This window comes from Mytilus californianus, unplaced genomic scaffold (assembly GCF_021869535.1).
Source record: "Mytilus californianus isolate M0D057914Y unplaced genomic scaffold, xbMytCali1.0.p SCAF_3, whole genome shotgun sequence".
NCBI lineage: Eukaryota > Metazoa > Mollusca > Bivalvia > Mytilida > Mytilidae > Mytilus > Mytilus californianus.
In genome coordinates, this window is record NW_026262679.1 from 89,549,475 (window position 1) to 89,568,984 (window position 19,510).

Genomic DNA, 19,510 nt, shown 5'->3' on the forward strand with positions numbered 1-19,510 from the left:
GGATTTTAATAAGTTCTTCTTGTTTCCGAACCCCTGTATTTCTATTGTATAATTGTAATTCGTGCACTTTTGAAAAAAAATATTGTTTACACTAAATAAGAATGATTTCAGGTTGAACTATTTTATTTGTATATTAAGAACGGCCAAGAACGTTGCTGTGCTTTGTTTTTAGAACTTTAAAACGTTCCTTGTGTGTATCAAAAGTTGCTCTCCCAAAAGGAGGAAACATAAGTACTACATCCGTTTTCGTCTAAAAATGTCAAATTAGAAAAGTCTAAACTGATAGCAGTATTTTACGTCTTGTTTTCGATGAATGCAATCAAATCATTGTTACAGAATGTTGTGAAAGCTACACCGCATTCTTATGAAACTGTTCAAAGTTCACAAGAACTGTCCATTGGCTTAGAAAATAAGGACGACAAACCAGACGTTGCATCTTCTAATGATACTGGGAAAACAAAATGCTTACCGGTGTTACCAGTTATCGACCAAGAATGTAAACAACTTCAGGAAACCATATTTGGTAAATTCTATAACTTGGAGGGCATATGCTAGTTCATGTACTCGTTGACCCGGGCTCCTTTTTAAACTTGTAAAATCTTGGTATCAGTTAGTCCAAATAATTACAAATGTATGACGTCTTGAAAGGTAATTTAAGAACTCATTCTTCGTTAAGACTGTGATTCATTGGCACCAACTGGAAGAAGATATAGTGTGCGCCAAGTCAGTTGAGAGCTTCAAAACAGCTCTCCAAGGCCGTCAATAGGTGCTCTCTCGCCCGTCAAGTTAAAGCCAGAATTGGTACCTTCGGAGTAACGATACAGATACAGAAGGCTATTTTATTTTTTTGATTGAAGCCTTTGCAGGAAGGCATCAAAACAAAAAATTTAAAAAGCATTTCAAGACGTCATAATTATTTGGACTAGCTAGGTTGAAATATTTAAGAAGTTTTAATTTGCTAAAATTAAATTGAAACACAAAAATAACAAAATAAAAAAGAGTTCAATGACATAACTGCATATGCGAAGAACAGTTAATTTCTTGTTAAACGGTTCATTTAGATAGTTTAAGTTATTTTCGGTGTCAACATATTGTGTTTCGTGAGGAAAAGTCAATCATGACCCGTCACCATGCAAATATGCTTTTACTATAATTATTTTAACTCTTGAGTAAAATATTTAATTTATTTCATTAATCATTAATCATTTAACAATTATTATCAAATGATTATATACATTTTGTACTGGTAAGTCAAATTTCATTTTTAAATCTTCTTAATTTATGACATTATGCGTATGGTCTAAATACTCATATGGTCCGAAACATATCAGGCCTCTACAATAACATTTTTTTTCAACTTGCCCAATAGGACAAGTACATACCAAAACTTACTTGTCCGAATGGAATTTTAACTTGTCCAAAAAAAAACCTTTATATTAACCTTTTTTGTATTTTAGGTTGATTCAATGAAGAAAATGAATTAAAACAATAGAGCAGAATTTGATTAATATCTCTTGATATCCTTTTCAAAAATATGAGTCGAGAACAACTGAATCTAGTCATGTCACAGGACTTAATTAGGTTCTAGTTTTCATCAATGTCAAAGTCTCTCATCAGACTCTGTACATCAGTCTGGTAGGCCTGTCAGTCTACACTCATTTGGTTTGTATCCTGGTCTTTTATGTTGATAACACAATTAAATGTTGTTTGTCTAAATATGATCAAATATGATTTTCTGATATATGGTCAATAATTTCTTCATTTCTATTTTTCAAATATTTTTATTAAATAAAATTTATCAAATATTTATTATAAAGCAACAGAAAAGCGTAGGAAAAACAAGGTCCTTGTTTGTATTGGTCCCGAAATGTCTCCAACAGTACCGAACTGTCTATTAAACATGGAGCCGATTCGATTCGTTTCCGTGCCGAACTGTCTTGTTACCTTACAAAGATAGCACATTGCTGATTCTGATTGGTAAGAGAATATTCCTTTTATCCTTTTATCCTTATAAAGTATATGACAAAGAACCAGTTTTAAATTATCGATCGCATGTAAACATGCCAAATAAATATTTGTTTTTATCTTCTTTTTTCGTTTTATTGTTTCTTACTTTGATCATCAAAGATGGATTTAACAATAACTTAATTTCTACAGAATGATTTTACTTGTCCCATCGGACAAGCTTGATATGGCTTTTACTTGTCCGACCTTTTTTTCCTCTGGTACCGGACAATCGGACAAGCGTTATTGTCGAGCCCTGCATATATACATGTATCAAAATATTTATATTTTCATGAATAAAAATTCGTTAATTTTTAAAAGGTCCAACTCCCTCTTCAATCCAATTTTAATAGTCCCATAATTGTTTTTGATAAAGAAAGCTATGTGTTTAAAAAAGTTGAAGTAACAAACTATCTTGTTTTAAACATTAATAAAGTAATGAACTTTATATTAATGATACAGTTGTGATTCTACATTGTAACAGGAATTGTGGTTGATGACCCCATTCTCCTAATTACTGCCATCTTTATTAAAAAATTGGAAAACTAAACATCATAAACATGATAAAAGACCCAATTGTTAATACATAATATAAGGCAATTGCTACTTGATGATCTCCCAAAGCTTTTTGGCATGCTTGTTTTACTTACCATCATACTTTTTATACACCGCAAAAAAATTTGCGGTTGTATATTGGTATGACGCTGGCGTCGTCGTCGTCCGAAGACACATTGGTTTCCGCACTCTAACTTTAGTTTAAGTGAATGGATCTCTATGAAATTTTACCATAAGGTTCAATACCACAAAAGGTATGGGATTGATTTTGGGGGTTATGGTACCAACATTTAAGGAATTAGGGGCCAAAAATAAGCATTTTTGTAACTTCCAGACATAACTTGTGTGTTAGTGTATGGATCTCTCTGACATTGTACCACAAGGTTCCATATTACAAAGGGAATGCTGGGATTGATTTTGGGGGTAATTGCCTCAAAATTTTAGGAAAAAGGGGCAAAAACAAGCATTTTTCTAGTTTCATGACAATAACTTGTTTGTAAGTGTATGGATCTTTCTGAAATTGTACTTCAAGGTTCCATATCACAAAGGGAAAGCTGGAATTGAGTTTGGGGGTAATTGCCCAAAACATTTAGGAAAAAGGGGCCAAAAATAAGCATTTTTCTAGTTTCCAGACAATAACTTGTGTTCAAGTGTATGGATCTCTCTGAAATTGTACTGCAAGGTACCATACCACTAAGGGAAGGCTGGGATTGATTTTGGGGGTAATTGCCTCAAAATTTTAGGAATTAGGGGGCAAAAAACAAGCATTTTCTAGTCTCAGGACAATAACTTGTGTGTAAGTGTATGGATCTTTATGAAATTGTACTACAAGGTTCCATATCACAAAGGGAGAGCTGGGTTTGAGTTTGGGGGTAATTGCCCGAAACGTTTAGGAATTTGGGGCCAAAAAGGTGCCAAAAAACAAGCATTTTTCTAGTTTCCAGACAATAACTTGTGTTCAAGTGTATGGATCTCTCTGAAATTGTACTGCAAGGTACCATACCACAAAGGGAAGGTTGTTATTGAGTTTTGGGGTGATGAATCATAAGGGGGTTCAAAAAATTTGGGGGGGGGGGGGGGGAGATTTTTTTTTTCTTTAAAATTTTCCATTTTAAATTGGTTATTTCTGATTTATATATAAAAGCAAAGAATAATGATATGGTTTGAACAGGTAAATTAAAATTTTCTTAGACCACATTCATTCTGTGTCAGAAACCTATGCTGTGTCAAATATTTAATCACAATCCAAATTCAGAGCTGTATCAAGCTTGAATGTTGTGTCCATACTTGCCCCAACTGTTCAGGGTTCGACCTCTGTGGTCGTATCAAGCTGCGCCCCAGCGGAGCATTTTATTGGTAAGTAGATTTACGAATTTGTGGGATAAAAAAAATGTGAGAAATTGTAGGCTCCTTAAATCCCTTATTAGATAATGAACCATCAGCTTTTTATACATAGCCACCAGCTTTACTAAAAATAGAAAATAGGGACCAAAAAATTCCACTCAAAATCTGAAAAATTATGTGAAGGACCTATTATTACATTGTGGAATGATACATGTACATAATCAACGTTAAAATGAATGATTAATCACCCATGATGGCATCAGCTTTTTCTGGGTTCAGAAAAGTTGCACTGTACATGTAGACTAAATTTTAAAACTGTTTCAGGCCTATATTTGTTTTCTATGTCAGATCTCATCCGAGGTATTATAGATCCAGAGAAGCCACAGACTTTAGAAGATTTAGAAGTGGTAAATGAAGAAGATGTATGTGTTTACCGACATGAAGAGGAATTATGGGTCAGACTTATATTTACTCCAACTGTGCCTCACTGCTCACTGGCATCATTGATAGGTGATTATTCAAATATAAAATGACTGAAAATTCATAAAAGATGTCTGCATGTACATGTACCTTCTCATGTTGGTACATGTAGTTCTATTCCTCATTACACATTACGAAGGATAATATTCTATATCAATTTTTCTGTCAAAGTAAAAGAAGCAGAAACAGAAAAGTATGCAAAACATAACAAGGCTTTACATACATGTATTTATAGTAAGCAGTCATGTATGAGAGTTGTTTGTATGTTGTCTGTTGAATTTTGTTGGAAGGAATAAAACTGACAAATAAAGAAAATGCATGCAGTGACAAGAATATAAGACTTTATAAGTCATGTTTATATATATACATGTATGTAATTGTATGTATAAAAGGACTTCAGTTTCTTCAGTTTTTACTCAGTAATTAATATTTTGTCATTTGAATTATTTTCATTCATCTCTGTCAAATTTTAAACCTTCCATTTTTGTTATACATGTATCAGCAATACTCTGGTATTCAAATTAAAATTTTACCTAATAATATATTTCTAAAATAATGCAAAGACATTTGACCTACATTGTATTGATTGAATTGATTCTTGTTTTTTGCACCCAATGGAATGTTGATAACAAATTAACAATAAATACAATAGGTAGGTCCTGCAATAGATGGTCAACCAGGTTGAGGGGCAGGAAATTAGGAATGTCACTTGAAATTGAGGGTATATTGGATAGGGACAGAAATTAAGCCATGCAACAGGCCACCTGTGGATTCTTCAAAGAATTGTTGCAAGCATTTTTTATGTTCAGATAGGGCACTCTCTTTAAAAGGGGCATAAAATTTAACATCCCCATTCTGAAGGGATGTGGCTGCCAATTTCAATATCCCACACAGCCAAAAAGAGGCCCGATACAAGTAGGTCGAAAAACGAGTAATGTGACCATATTTTTATATTTTTTACTTATTGCAAAATCCATTTTTTGGACAGGATATATTTATTTACAAAATTTGAAGAAAAAAGTATTAATGTAAATCAATCAAACAAAAAAACTAAGGGCCTGATTTAGGTACAAATTAAAACAATAAATGAAAAACAAATATGATATACAGTAACAAAGAACATCCACTGAATTACAGTCTCCTGACTTAGGAATGTCACATACAGAATATGGCTGAGTTAAACATGTTTGCTGGCGCTTATCCCTCCCCCATACCTGGGACAATGGTGTAATATTATAACATAAGAACAAACTTTAAAAATCAGTTGAGAAAGGCTTAACTCATTAGATCAATACAAAGCACACACAAATCTTAACAAAAACACAAAAGACCAGAAGTACAGATCTGAGAGTACTTACAGTTACTGATGGATGGTTCTTAATGAAATGAAATGTGCCTAATTTTTAGCAGGCTGCATGTAAATAACCATACCTGAATATAATCTCCAAGTGTTTTCTGTTGCAGGTCTTTGTTTACGAAGCAAGTTGGAGACATGTTTGCCTGAAAGACATAAAGTATGTATGTTTCAGTTAACAATCCCTCTTGAAAATTTTATGACAGACACACTAGATTTTTATCTTTGTCAATCCTGCAATTACGTCTACCCCTAATTTGAAAATTAAATTACCATGAAAGAAATTTTTGATTATTTTATTCCATTTAAAAAATGAAATACATTATTAACAAGAAAAAATACCTGCTCAGTTATTTATGTGTTTAAAAAAGTTAAATAAGACTAATAAGAGTCAATGAAAAATATTAATTTCTGGCCTAATATCTTATGTTATTTTGTTTTTTTTTTAATTGAAATCTGGAAGACAGGTTTTGTTGCAGGTAAATTGAAAAATGTTTTGTACAAATTGAAAATAGTTCAATTGAATGTTTCTCATTTCTATCCATCTTCAATGAAACTGTCTGTACCAAAAAAATACTGGTAATGAGCTGTTTACTTGTTTCTTATGTCTTGTGCACTAAACAAACAAGTACACCAAGGGCTGAATAGTACTTTAACCTATTTAATTCTAACCCAGATATCAGTGGACATAGTAGCAAAAGATCTTTTAAAAGAATAATTAACAAATGACAATAACATAAACTGACAGTTTAAATAGATTAAATGAGCAATGACAATGATGAAAATGCATATGGGCACTGAAGAAAACAAATCACATCATAAAGTATCTTACATCTTAATAACCTTTAACTATTGTTATTAACAGGAGTAGATCAGGAACAGAACATACATAAATTAGATTAAGCATATGTAAATTAAGACAATTTGTTGGTTAAACTGAAATCAATAGAAATTCTACCTTAAAGGGAGATAACTCTGTTTACAAAATTATATTATGTTTAGGCAGGCGCGTAGCTGCCTTTACGCAAAAAATCATTTGCTTGCACATTTTTTTCACCAAAAAAAAAATAATTCTGAAATTGAATTGACGTAAAGTCTTTAGTCTTTACAGATTATCGTGTCGGGCGGTGTTTAAAGCCCAAATCTTTGATGTCGTCTGTAGCAGTGACTAATAAGGAACTATATATCCTTCAATATTAGCAATCTTCTCAATTCTAATTACAATGCCAGTTACTACATCAACTACTGAACGGTCATTTAGTGCATTAAGGCGACCGAAAACGTATCTCCGTTCAACCATGGTACAGGACAGACTATCTTCGTTGGCGCTCATACATGTTCACAAAGAAATGGATATTAACACCGAGAGAGTTTTGCGATCATTTGCCTTGGCAAAAAATAGATATATGGACTTTCGATATTAACTATACTTTAAGTCTTACATGCAGTATTAACATTTAATAATACAGACTCAATACAATCACCTTGAAAACATCTTAGATTTATATCCCTTACTTATAAGTCAAGACTTAAAAGTGGCCGTTAGATTTCGTATTCCCATTGTCCGTTCGTCCAAAAGACTATTGATTCACCTAGGGTATCTGTGTCCCAAATGACCTTCTACCGTTGTCGTAGAAACCTCTCCTTTGATTTGAAAATGACCTTCGTGAGACACACTACGGGTGTCTTGCCAGAAGCAGAACTGCTTACCCTTTTGGAGCACCGGAAGTCGCCACATTGTTTTCTGGGTCCGTGTTTTTCATCTGTATTTAGTTTTCAATGTTGAATTTTTTTGTTTCTCCTTTTGTGTCTTATCTGTTCCCAGGTTTGTCAATTGTCCATAGATTAACGCTTCGGTTGTCGACTCTTCCTGATCTTCCCAGTTTATAAAAAAAAAATTATATTTGAAAATAACCATGTTAATAATATAAGCAGCAAATTACGGAACTCACTAGACTTTTACTATCGTTTAATGAAAATATGGTATAGTAAGAAACAGATAGGGTATTTTTCATGTTCAAAGCAGTCACTGTAATTACTCATATGCCCGGAGCTTCATGGGGATTCGCTTCCCTGGACCACCGTCTACGGTGCTGCCCTTGATCCCCGACTAGGGTGCTACCCTGGACCAGCTGGGGACTTTGAGCGATACATAGCCTCCTCCCTTGCCGAATCACTATAAAGTCCACAAATATTCACAAAAAAGGAGTTTGGGCGTGATTGTGATGTGAATTTCATAAGCATGGCATACCGGGAAAATGCCCGAAAAAAGTTATCATTTTCTGCATAAAATGGTCAAAAAAAAAAACGATAGTTATGATTGCACTTTATTTAAGTCCAGCTACGCCCCTGTTAGGAAAAAACAAATCTAGCTTTGCATTTTTTTCAAAAGGATTTCTTATACATTTGGCATGATGCATTCACAGTCACTTTATAGTTATGATTTGATAATGTCACTGATTTTTAGAAGATTTTGTGTTGTGGCATGCCAAATTTGAGCTAGAAATAAAAAAAGAATAAACTAATATCGTTTTTATTTTCGAAATACTATTAAACTAATATTCTTGAAATAGATGCATGTTAAATGATCTATTATATAAATAACACATAGCTGAGAGGGTGATAGAGCAGATTGTTACCCCGAGAAAACATTGTCAACTGAGGCGAAGCCAAGGTTGACAATGTCTTTTCGAGGGGTAACAATCTGCTCTATCACCCTCTCAGATATGTGTTATTTAATTTATTATACTGAATGTCCTGTTATTTCTGTCGATTAAATTTCAAATTCAAAGTAATAAACTATGACGTCTTGTACATAACAACCATCCTCATTTAATAAAGCGCACACTTGATCAAGCGTCTCCGTGAAGGGTAATAGAGTATTTGCCATAGGATAGAGTCGTATTTAATAAAGCGCACACTTGATCAAGCGTCTCCGTGAAGGGTAATAGAGTATTTACCATAGAATAGAAGAAATTAACACCCTCGTATAAGCCAATCAAAATATTGCATTTTTACGTGAAGTATAATAAAAATTATTATACCTCAGTATATTTTTTCTATATAACAAAGAATGAAATATTTGTGCTATTTCATTCCACAGACTATTTGCCAGTCAATAGTTTCAAAGACTATAACCCCGGTCAATAGTTTAATAAACACATCTCCCGTACTTTTTCATACTAATTTTTCATTGGACAACAATGACGTCATTGACTATTCTGCTTGGATTTGTGCGCTTGGCAACGTTAAACTCTGAAATATCGTAAACGGTATAATCTATATGTGTCTGTCGTCTAATTTCAAATTAATATATTACTTACCAGAAGCAATTAAAAAGAAAAAGAAAATCTACGTGACATATTTTAAGAACTAAAACATAACAAATGTATGGTATGGGTCTGTCGTCGTCTTCATAATCTGGGATTGCTTTGGTGTACGGTAATGTATTTTAGCCAGCGTTTGTTATATGCACGGGGATTTTTACACAAGGATTCCTAGTCTTGATTACAGTAAATAAAATATTGACAAATACCACACGTGCAAAAAAAAACAAAACCTGATAGTTCAATTTGTGCATGTTTAAGTGACTATTTATTTTTTTCGAAGTGGTGTATGTAGTCTTTATTTTTTTAGAAAGTTGTTTTGTTCGGTATAATAAAACACTTAATGACTGGTTATGAGTGTAATAGCAAGTTTGTTGTCCCTTCGATACTAACAATTGCCCTCGGCTTTGCCTCGAGCAATAGTTTGTATCTCAGGGACAACAAACTTGCTATTACCCTCGTAACCAGTCAATAGGTGTATACTATTATTTCAGAATTGTTTAAAATCATCATTACAAAACCAAATTTGGCATAAAATTTATTAGATGGTTCAATATAGATTGCCGTTAATTGATTTATGATAATCTTAGGATCACCCAATTTGTTTTTGATGTATCACTGACCCATTCTATACTTGATTCCTAGTTGAAAAAGCTGTTCAGCCTGGCAACATTGTGTTTGGGATATTTTTTTCAACCACAACTTCACTTTATCAACCAAACTTTATATTTTGTATACATGTACAACACAATTGATTCAGCAACCCATTTTGACTAGCTTTTTCACTGAATTTATGTGCATTCTATACAAATGTTTATCTTTTGTTAAGAATTTTAATTAATCATAATTAAAGCAAGAAAAAAACAATTGGTGAACATTTTTTTAGTTTGAGTTTAAGGCCAACATATTCTTGCAAAAGTCTGTAACAATATCTGTCTAATGTTTCTGGACGTTAATGTCTTCTATATGTACTACAATGTATGTGTAGTTGATTAAATTCATAGGAGGAATGGATACACATGCAAAAAAAAGCAATTATAATCTGTGAAACAAATATTTACCAGAATTTGTATTCAAATGTTACTTTTTTTTAAATTTTGATAAAGACCTTTCCTTTTTTAATTTAGCAGGTCTTATAAAAAGTTTAATGAAAATATTTGCTGAGTTCTGATAGGAAAATAGATTTTTTTGATTTTATGCAAGGAAAAAGGAATATTTACAGATGATATAATTATAGAGGGTTATTAAGCATCATAAAAAGACCATTACTTTAAATTTGTACATTTGATTTTCAACCCCTGTTTTTACTAAATGTTCAGTTATAATTGTGGACCATTCTATTTCTAAGACATAATTTTATATAATATTTTAATAGGTGGATATTTATATTAAAGAAGGGACACACTCAACAGCTGAGGAAAGTAAGTATTTTGTCCTTAAGACAATGATGACATAGCCATTCAATTGGCCAAAGTTTAGAGTCGATACAATTTCAAGGGGAGATAATTGTTTACATTATAATGAACATTCAATGTTTTGTAATTACCAGTTTTGTGTTAATGAGGTATAAGAATGAATCAAATCAGAGATCTGAAAATTAAAAGCAAGAAAATTGCACAAATTACACATCAAATAAATTACAAAAGGACTATTTTTGTTGTTCTCAAATGAAACAGTAGACCAGGGATTTCAAAAAATATATATCTGCGTCAGCAGGACATTTTTTTTTATTCTGATTTTAATCCTGTAACACTAAGTATCAAAAGGCAATCAGGGTTATAGTTTGGGCATCATAACAAAGATTGACATAAAATATGATATTTATCTTCAGACTTTCGGTATAAATTTGATGTTCTGACGGAAACTGTTATATTGATAGTGCATCATTCGAAATATGCAACATCAGGGTACTAACATCTGCTCTTTATTAATGCAAAATCCTGCTGTCAGAAACTTTACTTTATTTTTTAAAAAGCACATTTACCTTATACCAGATGTTGATTTGACAATGGTAAAACACGGACTAGAGATGGATACGTAAAAATCCATGTATGTTTTTAAAGCACAATTGAGTTAAACTAGTTCTTTCCAGGTTATTTCTTCAAGAAATACTTGAAATGAACGTAAGATAAAGGTAATCAGTAATATCTTTAGCATTTTTGAAGAATTCTGATGCATAATTAAATCTCACACATGTGCACAAGTGTACCAGTTCAAACAACATGGATCTGTCGAATTTTTCACTTTTCTATTTTAATACCTTTTTAAATATATCATAAAATCATATTTTAATACATATTCTGATAGGCTTAATCATTTTTACGAAATATATTAAATGCAAACCAGTAAAGTTTTAGAATTTTTTTTTTCGATGTCTGGTACAAAAAAGGTTACCTGTTACCTGAACAGGTATATGTCTTGAAATAGAACATTAGGGTAAAATGCATAAGTTGTCTTACCTATTGAAAACCATAATAGATGAAAAAATCTGACATGGGCAAAAATGCTCAAAATATCAAAGCTCCCTATTTCCAACAAAATTGTCAAATGACACCTTATAGAAGTTACTGGCCTTAAAAGACAAATTTTGATTAATTTCCATGTTTTTACACCTTTTATCTCAAAAACTAAATTAGATAGCAAGAAACCATTAACAGCAAAAATGATCACCAATATACAAAAATGAAAAATGACTTCTTATAGGAGTTATTGCCCTTAAGTGATGATTTTCTAACAATTTTTTGTGTTTTTGCCTATTATCTTGGAAACAGTAATAGTTAGATAGAAGTTCAAATGACATAAAAGATCAGCAGTACAAGATCAACAAAAAGTCATGGATTATATTTTAGTCTATAATGTTTGAGAGTGTCCCTTGTTGAAGATACACATAGGTGAGCTACACAGGCTCTTTAGAGCTTTTAGTCTTGTAATATTATCCATTAAAACTTGGAAATCTAAAAGATTTCTTGATAGGATATACCAGATATTATTTGGTAAGGAGATAGCCTCAAATAACAATAAACTAAACTGTAAAGAATAAGATTTCAAAATTGGCTTTGCTACTCAATTATCAAGAAAGTTAATAAGTTTATTTTTAATGTATATTGCATTTATGAAAATAAGGTAAAAAATGATGAGAGTTTGAGGAATTGATGCTATTTGAACTGAAATGATTATTTATTTGATATCATGCTGTTATTTATTTGTAATTTAAGTCTGGACAAATATTTGCATGCTCATGTCCTTCGATAACTTTATCAGTTTGTTATCATTTCAGAGATATCATTTTCTTCTATTCAAACTTTGAAATGATTTCAGCAGTACATTCATTGATAAAATGTTTGATGGGGGTACCATAGTTTTTTTTCTCTGTACAAGGTTGAATGTGCATAGTTGCACATATGCATTTCCAGTGTATACATTTGCTTTCGACATTAAACTGTAGTATATTTTGTAAAGGAAACATGGAAACAGAAAAAGTCAATTGAAAACAAAACTGACATAAGATATTTTTAAAAGAATCTGAAAACTGAAAAAAAATATCAACAAGAAAGTGGTAGAACTTAACCTTTACTATATATACATGAAAATTTAAGAAATTCTGACAATCAAAATAGGGAACACCATTACTAAAAATATAAAAAGAAGAATGTTAGCCTACAATCATAAAGTAAATTAATTCATTGTTAGGTCCTTGTCTTGAACTATGGATGATGCACAAATTGATTCCAATTATGATTAATATATTTTTATAATGCTTCATATCAAAGTCAGTGTTTTGCTTTCAGTAGATGTTTAAAAACCTTTCTTGCATTCTGCAGTAAAAAAAAACTCTCTTGATTAGAACAATTTCAAAATTATGCAGAATTCCAAAAACAACCACATTTTTGTGTAATAATAACTACCCAGATAAACCCTTGCAGTCACAAAAAGTGCAAATATGTGCATATTGATAATCTATATTTTAGCCTCATTAAAGGCATGTCTTTACGTATAAATTTCTTTGTTATCAGTAGAAATACTTTTATCAGTGTTTGACGTCACATTCAAATGGTAATGAATTCAGATAGTTTCAAATGACATTCATAGATACATATTTGGAATTCTTGTACATGCACCAATAACATTCCTAATGAACTGGAATAGCAAACATTGTCAAGGTATATGCCTTGAAATTTTGTCTGCATTGGGGGTACAAAATTGTTCCGGCTTTAGCTGAAGAGTTTTGAAGGAGATATAAACATGATAAAGCTATCAGAAAGATAACCTGAATTGTTGTTGTTAAAACATTACCCCCAAGACTTGTAGGAAAGTACTTTTTGTCAAGATTACACCTCCCCTGGTGAAAACAAATAATAGTTGACTTCACTGAACTTCAGGGAAATTCTTTGTTGGTAATAAAGAAATTGCATATTGATCCTCAAGATCTGTGGGGCTTATTACTTTACATAATGTTCTGAATTTCCATATTTATCTTTACAAGTACACAGTTAGTGCAACATTATAAATAATATGCATGCTCTTTTTCCATATTTATTTTTACAAGCCACAGTAAGTGAAACATTAATAAAAATGCGTGTACTTTTAAGAAAGACTATAAATCCAGTTTGGGATGGTATATAGGAATCAACTTTTCTATTCCTTAATCGTATTTATATTTGGAAATGTTTGTGTCAGAGCATCCAAAATATCAAATTGAAACTTAAAACAAAAAAAGAATAATATATTGAAATGGGTATAAAACAATTTACTTGTTTTCCTATTTCTTGATTAGGCTGACAATGGGAAGGGTATTATAAGGCAATTTTTTTGGCCCCTTGAATTCAAAAATCAAAAAGTATTATAAATTCACCAAATAACATCATTCAGATGTTTATAAGATGTCAATCTGCCTGACTTCAACATTTATATTTTGTAATTTTGTCTTTCATATTGGCTTCAAACTTCTAAACTTTAGTGCTAAACAGCCAAAACAGCCTCATTTTTATACGCCCGTCAAATTTTTGACGGGATTATACAAATGTCCGGCGTCCGTCCGTCTGTCCGTCCGTCTGTCTGTCCGTCTGTCTGTCTGTCTGTCCATCTGTCTGTCCGGTGTAAACATGTCGCACCGTAACTTGAGAATGACTTATCCAAATTTCATGAAACTTAACATAGTTGTTTCTTATGATGGTCAAACGATCTGTATACTTTTTGGTGAAAATAAGATTAAAACTTTTTGAGTTACGGGACTTAGTAACTAAAACAGGCGTGTGTTTTTTTTCACATGTCGCGCCGTATCTCAAAAACAATTTATGATTATTGCTTAAAACTTTACACACTTCTTAGTTATATTAATCTTAAGATCTGTATACTTTTTGGTGATGATTCAAAATTTTATTTTAGAGATATTGAGTATTTTGTTAAAAAAGAGGGAGGGGTTTTTCACATGTCGCGCCGTATCTCAAAAACAGTTTATGATTATTGCTTAAAACTTTACACACTTCTTAGTTATATTAACCTTAAGATCTGTATACTTTTTGGTGATGATTCAAAATTTTATTTTTGAGTTATTGAGTATTTTGTAAAAAAAGGGGGAGGGGTTTTTGACATGTCGCGCCGTATCTCTAAAACGATTTATGATTATTGCTTAAAATTTTACACACTTCTTAGTTATATTAATCTAAAGATCTGTATACTTTTTGGTTTTGATTCAAAATTTTATTTTAGAGATATTGAGTTTTTTGTAAAAAAAAAAAGGGGGTTTTCGCATGTCACGCCGTATGTCAGAAACTATTTATGCTTATTGCATAAAAATTCACACACAAGACAACGGGTGTATCATGCGCTCATGGCGCAGCTGTTTATTCTATCTTGTCATTAATATTTAGATATGAGCAACAGCTTTATTTTGCTACATAATGTATTTAACAAATATGTTGAATGTGTGTAAAATATTTTTTTTCGGTAAAGCTGTTGCTGATATATATTTTGATCAAATATATGCGGGAGATGGTCATTTAAGGTCAAAAACATAAATTTTGACATGATTATGACATCCTAGTGAATTTAAAAGTGACCTTTCTGACCCTAAGAGTCCAGATTAACTTAACCTATTGGTTTATCATTAAAATAAACATACTTGCAAATGGCTTGAATAAGTTTACTATTTTTGCAAATTCAGGGGCCAAATAATGTCTCTTATACCTCTTCCTTGTTCTGATTCAGGGCAATTCTTATCAATTATTTGATGGATTTCAATGATATTTTACACAAAGGTAGTACATCTTACAAATATGTGCATGAAGCAAAATAACACCATACTTCATCTTACCGTAAGCAAGAGAAAACGTGATTCACAGTAACTTTTTATATGCATATTCAATATTTGTAATTAGTTTTTGTAATTGACTTCTCAAGTACTATTTTGCAATTCTACAGTCATTTTTGATGTTTTAAATCTTTCTTTTTCAGTTAATAAACAGATTAATGATAAAGAGAGAATAGCTGCTGCAATGGAAAATCCAAATCTTCGTCAGTTGGTTGACAAATGTATTGCAGATGAGTGATAACAGGAGATGATGATTTCATTGAACTTTTTACTCAGGAATTGTGCCATCTTCAAAAGTTGTAGATGTTGGGTATTGTTATTCTCCAAAGCATTTCATGATAGAAGTTTTGATAATTTAATTATATGTGATTTTGTATTTTGTGATCTCAGAATGGTTAATGGCAATGTCTTTTCTCATCATCAAGTCCCAGATAGTGATTAATATTTATTCAGTCAATTAGCCAGTGGTTTATGAAACCTGGGTTATGAAAAAGTCTTTAGAACGACTTTTACAGGGAGATAATAATATAGACGTGTCTTATGTTTATAATTACATGTTAATATGATTTAGGGTGTTTTCTTTTAATTTTTTATTGATCTTTTTATATTCATATATATTTGTTTGTTTGATCCTTTTAAACTATGTATGAAAATTTATATATATAAAAAATTTTAATTGTTAACAAAAATTTCGTTCCTGTACAATCCTAATCCTGTATTTGAAGATAGCTGCTGCCACTAGTAAATTTCTACTTTGTTGATTGTTGTCAAATGCATATAAATTAGTTCTTATGATATGTTGTAATGCTTACAATAATTTTACCTTGTAGGTTTCTTAAATCGACTAATTTGAAGCAAAGGTCCTTCAGAGTAATGAATATTTTTTTTTTAATTGACCAAGGTGGCTGAATGGTTGAAGTAGTTCATCTACTGTATCACTAGCCTGTCAACACTGAGGCTGTGAGTTCGAACCCCACATGTGGCAGGTGCTTTCGACTCCGATCTTAAGTGACTATGATTGCCAATTTTCCTGCCAAAGGCTGATAGTTCTCTCCAGGGCCTCTGTCTTCCTTCATCATTTAAAATGAACCGTCAATATATCTAATAGTGCTGAAAGAGTAGTTTAACACCAACAATCAAACAATCAATCTTCATTTGCCCTTTTGAAATACTTGAAAGCATGCCTACATTGCATTCTAGCAAATTGAATGTGATATTTTCTGGTATTTAAACATTTTAGAACATTTTGCATTTATTGCAGTATGTGAGAGGTCTTCACTGTGCATACTCCAAAATCTTACTAATGATTTATACCAGTAATATCTTAATTTGAAGGTTTTGATTTTAATATGTATATGTTGGCTTACATTATAATTTCACTGTTATGAATATTATGGCTCAGGAAAAGAGTAGTATTTGTGAATGTTAGTCACAAAAAAGATGTATTCCAAATAAAACAAAATTAACAAATTGTGTGAAAAACAGTTAAACATGAGGTTATTATTCTCAAACTCAGCCATTCCACACATAGTTTGAAGTAATTATATCATATTCACCGTTAGAAATTTTGAACTTAGAAACTCATGTTTCGTTGTGTTACATTTTTGAACACTGGAAAAAAATGCAAGATTAACTATTTTAAATTGAAAAAATGTTTCATACAAATAAGGCAATCAAACTGTAAAATGCGATATTTTATTTTCTCTAAACTTATGCCATTGCAATTTATATGATGGTAAAAACAACACAAAAATGTCTTTTTGCAATATTAAGTCTAATTTCCAGTTTTATTGGAATTATTTTTATGATATGATTTTTTAAATAAAAGTTATGATGTTATATTATTATCTTTAAGTTATTACACTAGCAATAAGTTATTATTTTTTTTTTAATTAAAGCAACAAAAAAACCAACATGAAAATGAAAAATACATGAATAAAAAAAAACAGTCACCTTTAAATACAGTTTTCATAATAAGATTCCAGCTTTTGTCTGTTGACAATTTCATATATTTATTAAAAATTAACTATTAGTTTCTGAATTTTTTGTATTACATGGAAATTCATACAAGAATGATATACACAATATATAAAACAAAAACAAAAATGAAAATAATGTATTGTACAAAACAAATGTATTATCAAAAGTTAATTTATATGTATAGGTATACAAAATTAAAGAAAGTGATCTATTAATGTTATTACTTATTCCATGTACATACTAGTATTATATGATAAATTCTGATAGTATCACAGTGTGTAAGAAGCTGTATATGTATGTTAAGTATTGTTGATCTAAATATTTCTGTAGTGTTTCAGTGGTCTGCAGGTTTGGTTTTGTTTCGCTGAACAAAACATTGCAAGTCCCACTTGGGACGCTAATTTTAAGACTCTCAAGGATTATCTTCTTTGCTTATCCCTTGGACCTTGATGATTTTACAAACATTAAATCAATCTGTGCAAAGTTAAGCTGAGATTAATCAAAAACAAAAGTGGTGTATTCTCTACATTCAATAGAGAGTTGGGGCCAATTTAGTCCGTTTTTTATGCCCCACCTAGGGGCATTATGTTTTTTGGTCTGTCCATTCATCCGTCCATTCGTCCGTCTGTCCCGCTTCAGGTTAAAGTTTTTGGTCAATGTAGTTTTTGATGAAGTTGAAGTCCAATCAACTTGAAACTTAGTACACATGTTCCCTATGATATGATCTTTCTAATTTTAATGCCAAATTAGAATTTTGACCCCAGATTCACGGTCCACTGAACATAGAAAATGATAGTGCCAGTGGGGCAGCCATGTACTATGGACACATTCTTGGTTTTTTTCACACCAGTACCATTTTCAAAAAGTCTATCAATCTGTACATAAGTTCATAGTAGCATAGCCCAGTGTGTGTACTTTAAGGTTCTTACAGTATAATGTCTAATTTCTAAACATATTTTAAGTATATGGTGCAGACTCTTAATTCCTCTAGGATTTGAAAAATTTTACGAGTGAAAATGATACTTGGAAATTGGCCTTACCTCTTTTAAACACAACAACTATAAAAGCTGTCATAGGTTACTGAAATTCGTCATTGGTATGGCATAACAAAAGGAGAAGAGATAATTTTCCCCCAAATTTTTGAAGAAGGAGGAGAAGCAAGACTGGCACTTTGAGCAAAAATCATCATCAAGACGACACTCAAATAAGTCAACTTGAACAACATTGTCAAATCTTCTTGAAGGAGTGTAATATTACCCTTAAATGACCATTTTAACCCATTATTTTTTATATTTTCATGAAAAATATTATTGAAAAGAGGATAGAGTCAAAAGGTTCAGCTAGATAAGATGTAAAAAAAAGCAAACATAACTGATTGCAATAAAGGTGAAATAAATATCAAAATGGAATATAGTTTCCATGTGAGTGATTTATGCTGTGATGAATCTATTATGATATGGCTTTAATCAACTTTAAAAATTGGATCAAAGGACTCAATTTTGCCCCTTATAGCAACCACTTAACTAATTGAAACCAGACTTGTAAGCAATTTTAATGAAGGTACTTCACAAGTGCTATTACATTTCAAAATGGCCACAAGCAGAGGGCTAGTTGGATTTTAACATGATGAACAGATAAAATGAATGGAACACAAATTCTGCAGAAATATACTTACTAAGTGTTGTTACTTTGGTCCTGATAAAAAGTCAGTGTGGGCCGAATGCAAGCCTGAATATGCATGAAATAACTGCCACTGGACATTAAGAAAGCAACAATTAATCAACCAATAAATGAGGCAAATAAGGGTAAAATTGATCAGATTTTAAAATATCCTTTCCTGAAGATCTACTGATCCATTGAAATGAAATTTGCCAAGGATGTTCCTGTAAAGTTCATTGACAAGTAATTTTACCTAGGTATATTCCTGTGATGGTCTTTTACAAGAATTGTCATTTAAATGCCATTCGGAAATTCAATATGCTATCCAATGGAGGTCACATTTTACACTGAAACCAAATGAAAAAAAAACATGTTTCTCTTTTCAAGAACTGATTAAATGACATAAAATCAGAACATCAAGAAAGTACCTACCAAGTGTTTCTTTGGAGCACCTGAGAACATCCTCAGTTTTTGGTGAGGTCCGTGTTGCTCAGTCTT

General features: G+C 31.5%; 1 protein-coding gene across 1 annotated transcript; it reads left to right on the forward strand.

The window, feature by feature from the left end:
• The first annotated feature begins 216 nt into the window (after positions 1 to 216).
• LOC127735355 (cytosolic iron-sulfur assembly component 2A-like) lies at positions 217 to 17,568 on the forward strand. The gene is made up of 5 exons (XM_052245517.1): positions 217 to 523; positions 4,252 to 4,413; positions 5,848 to 5,897; positions 10,439 to 10,484; positions 15,517 to 17,568. The coding sequence occupies exons 1-5, from the start codon at positions 310 to 312 to the stop codon at positions 15,609 to 15,611; spliced, it is 567 nt and encodes a 188-aa protein (XP_052101477.1). The 5' UTR covers positions 217 to 309; the 3' UTR covers positions 15,612 to 17,568.
• Positions 17,569 to 19,510: the final 1,942 nt, after the last annotated feature.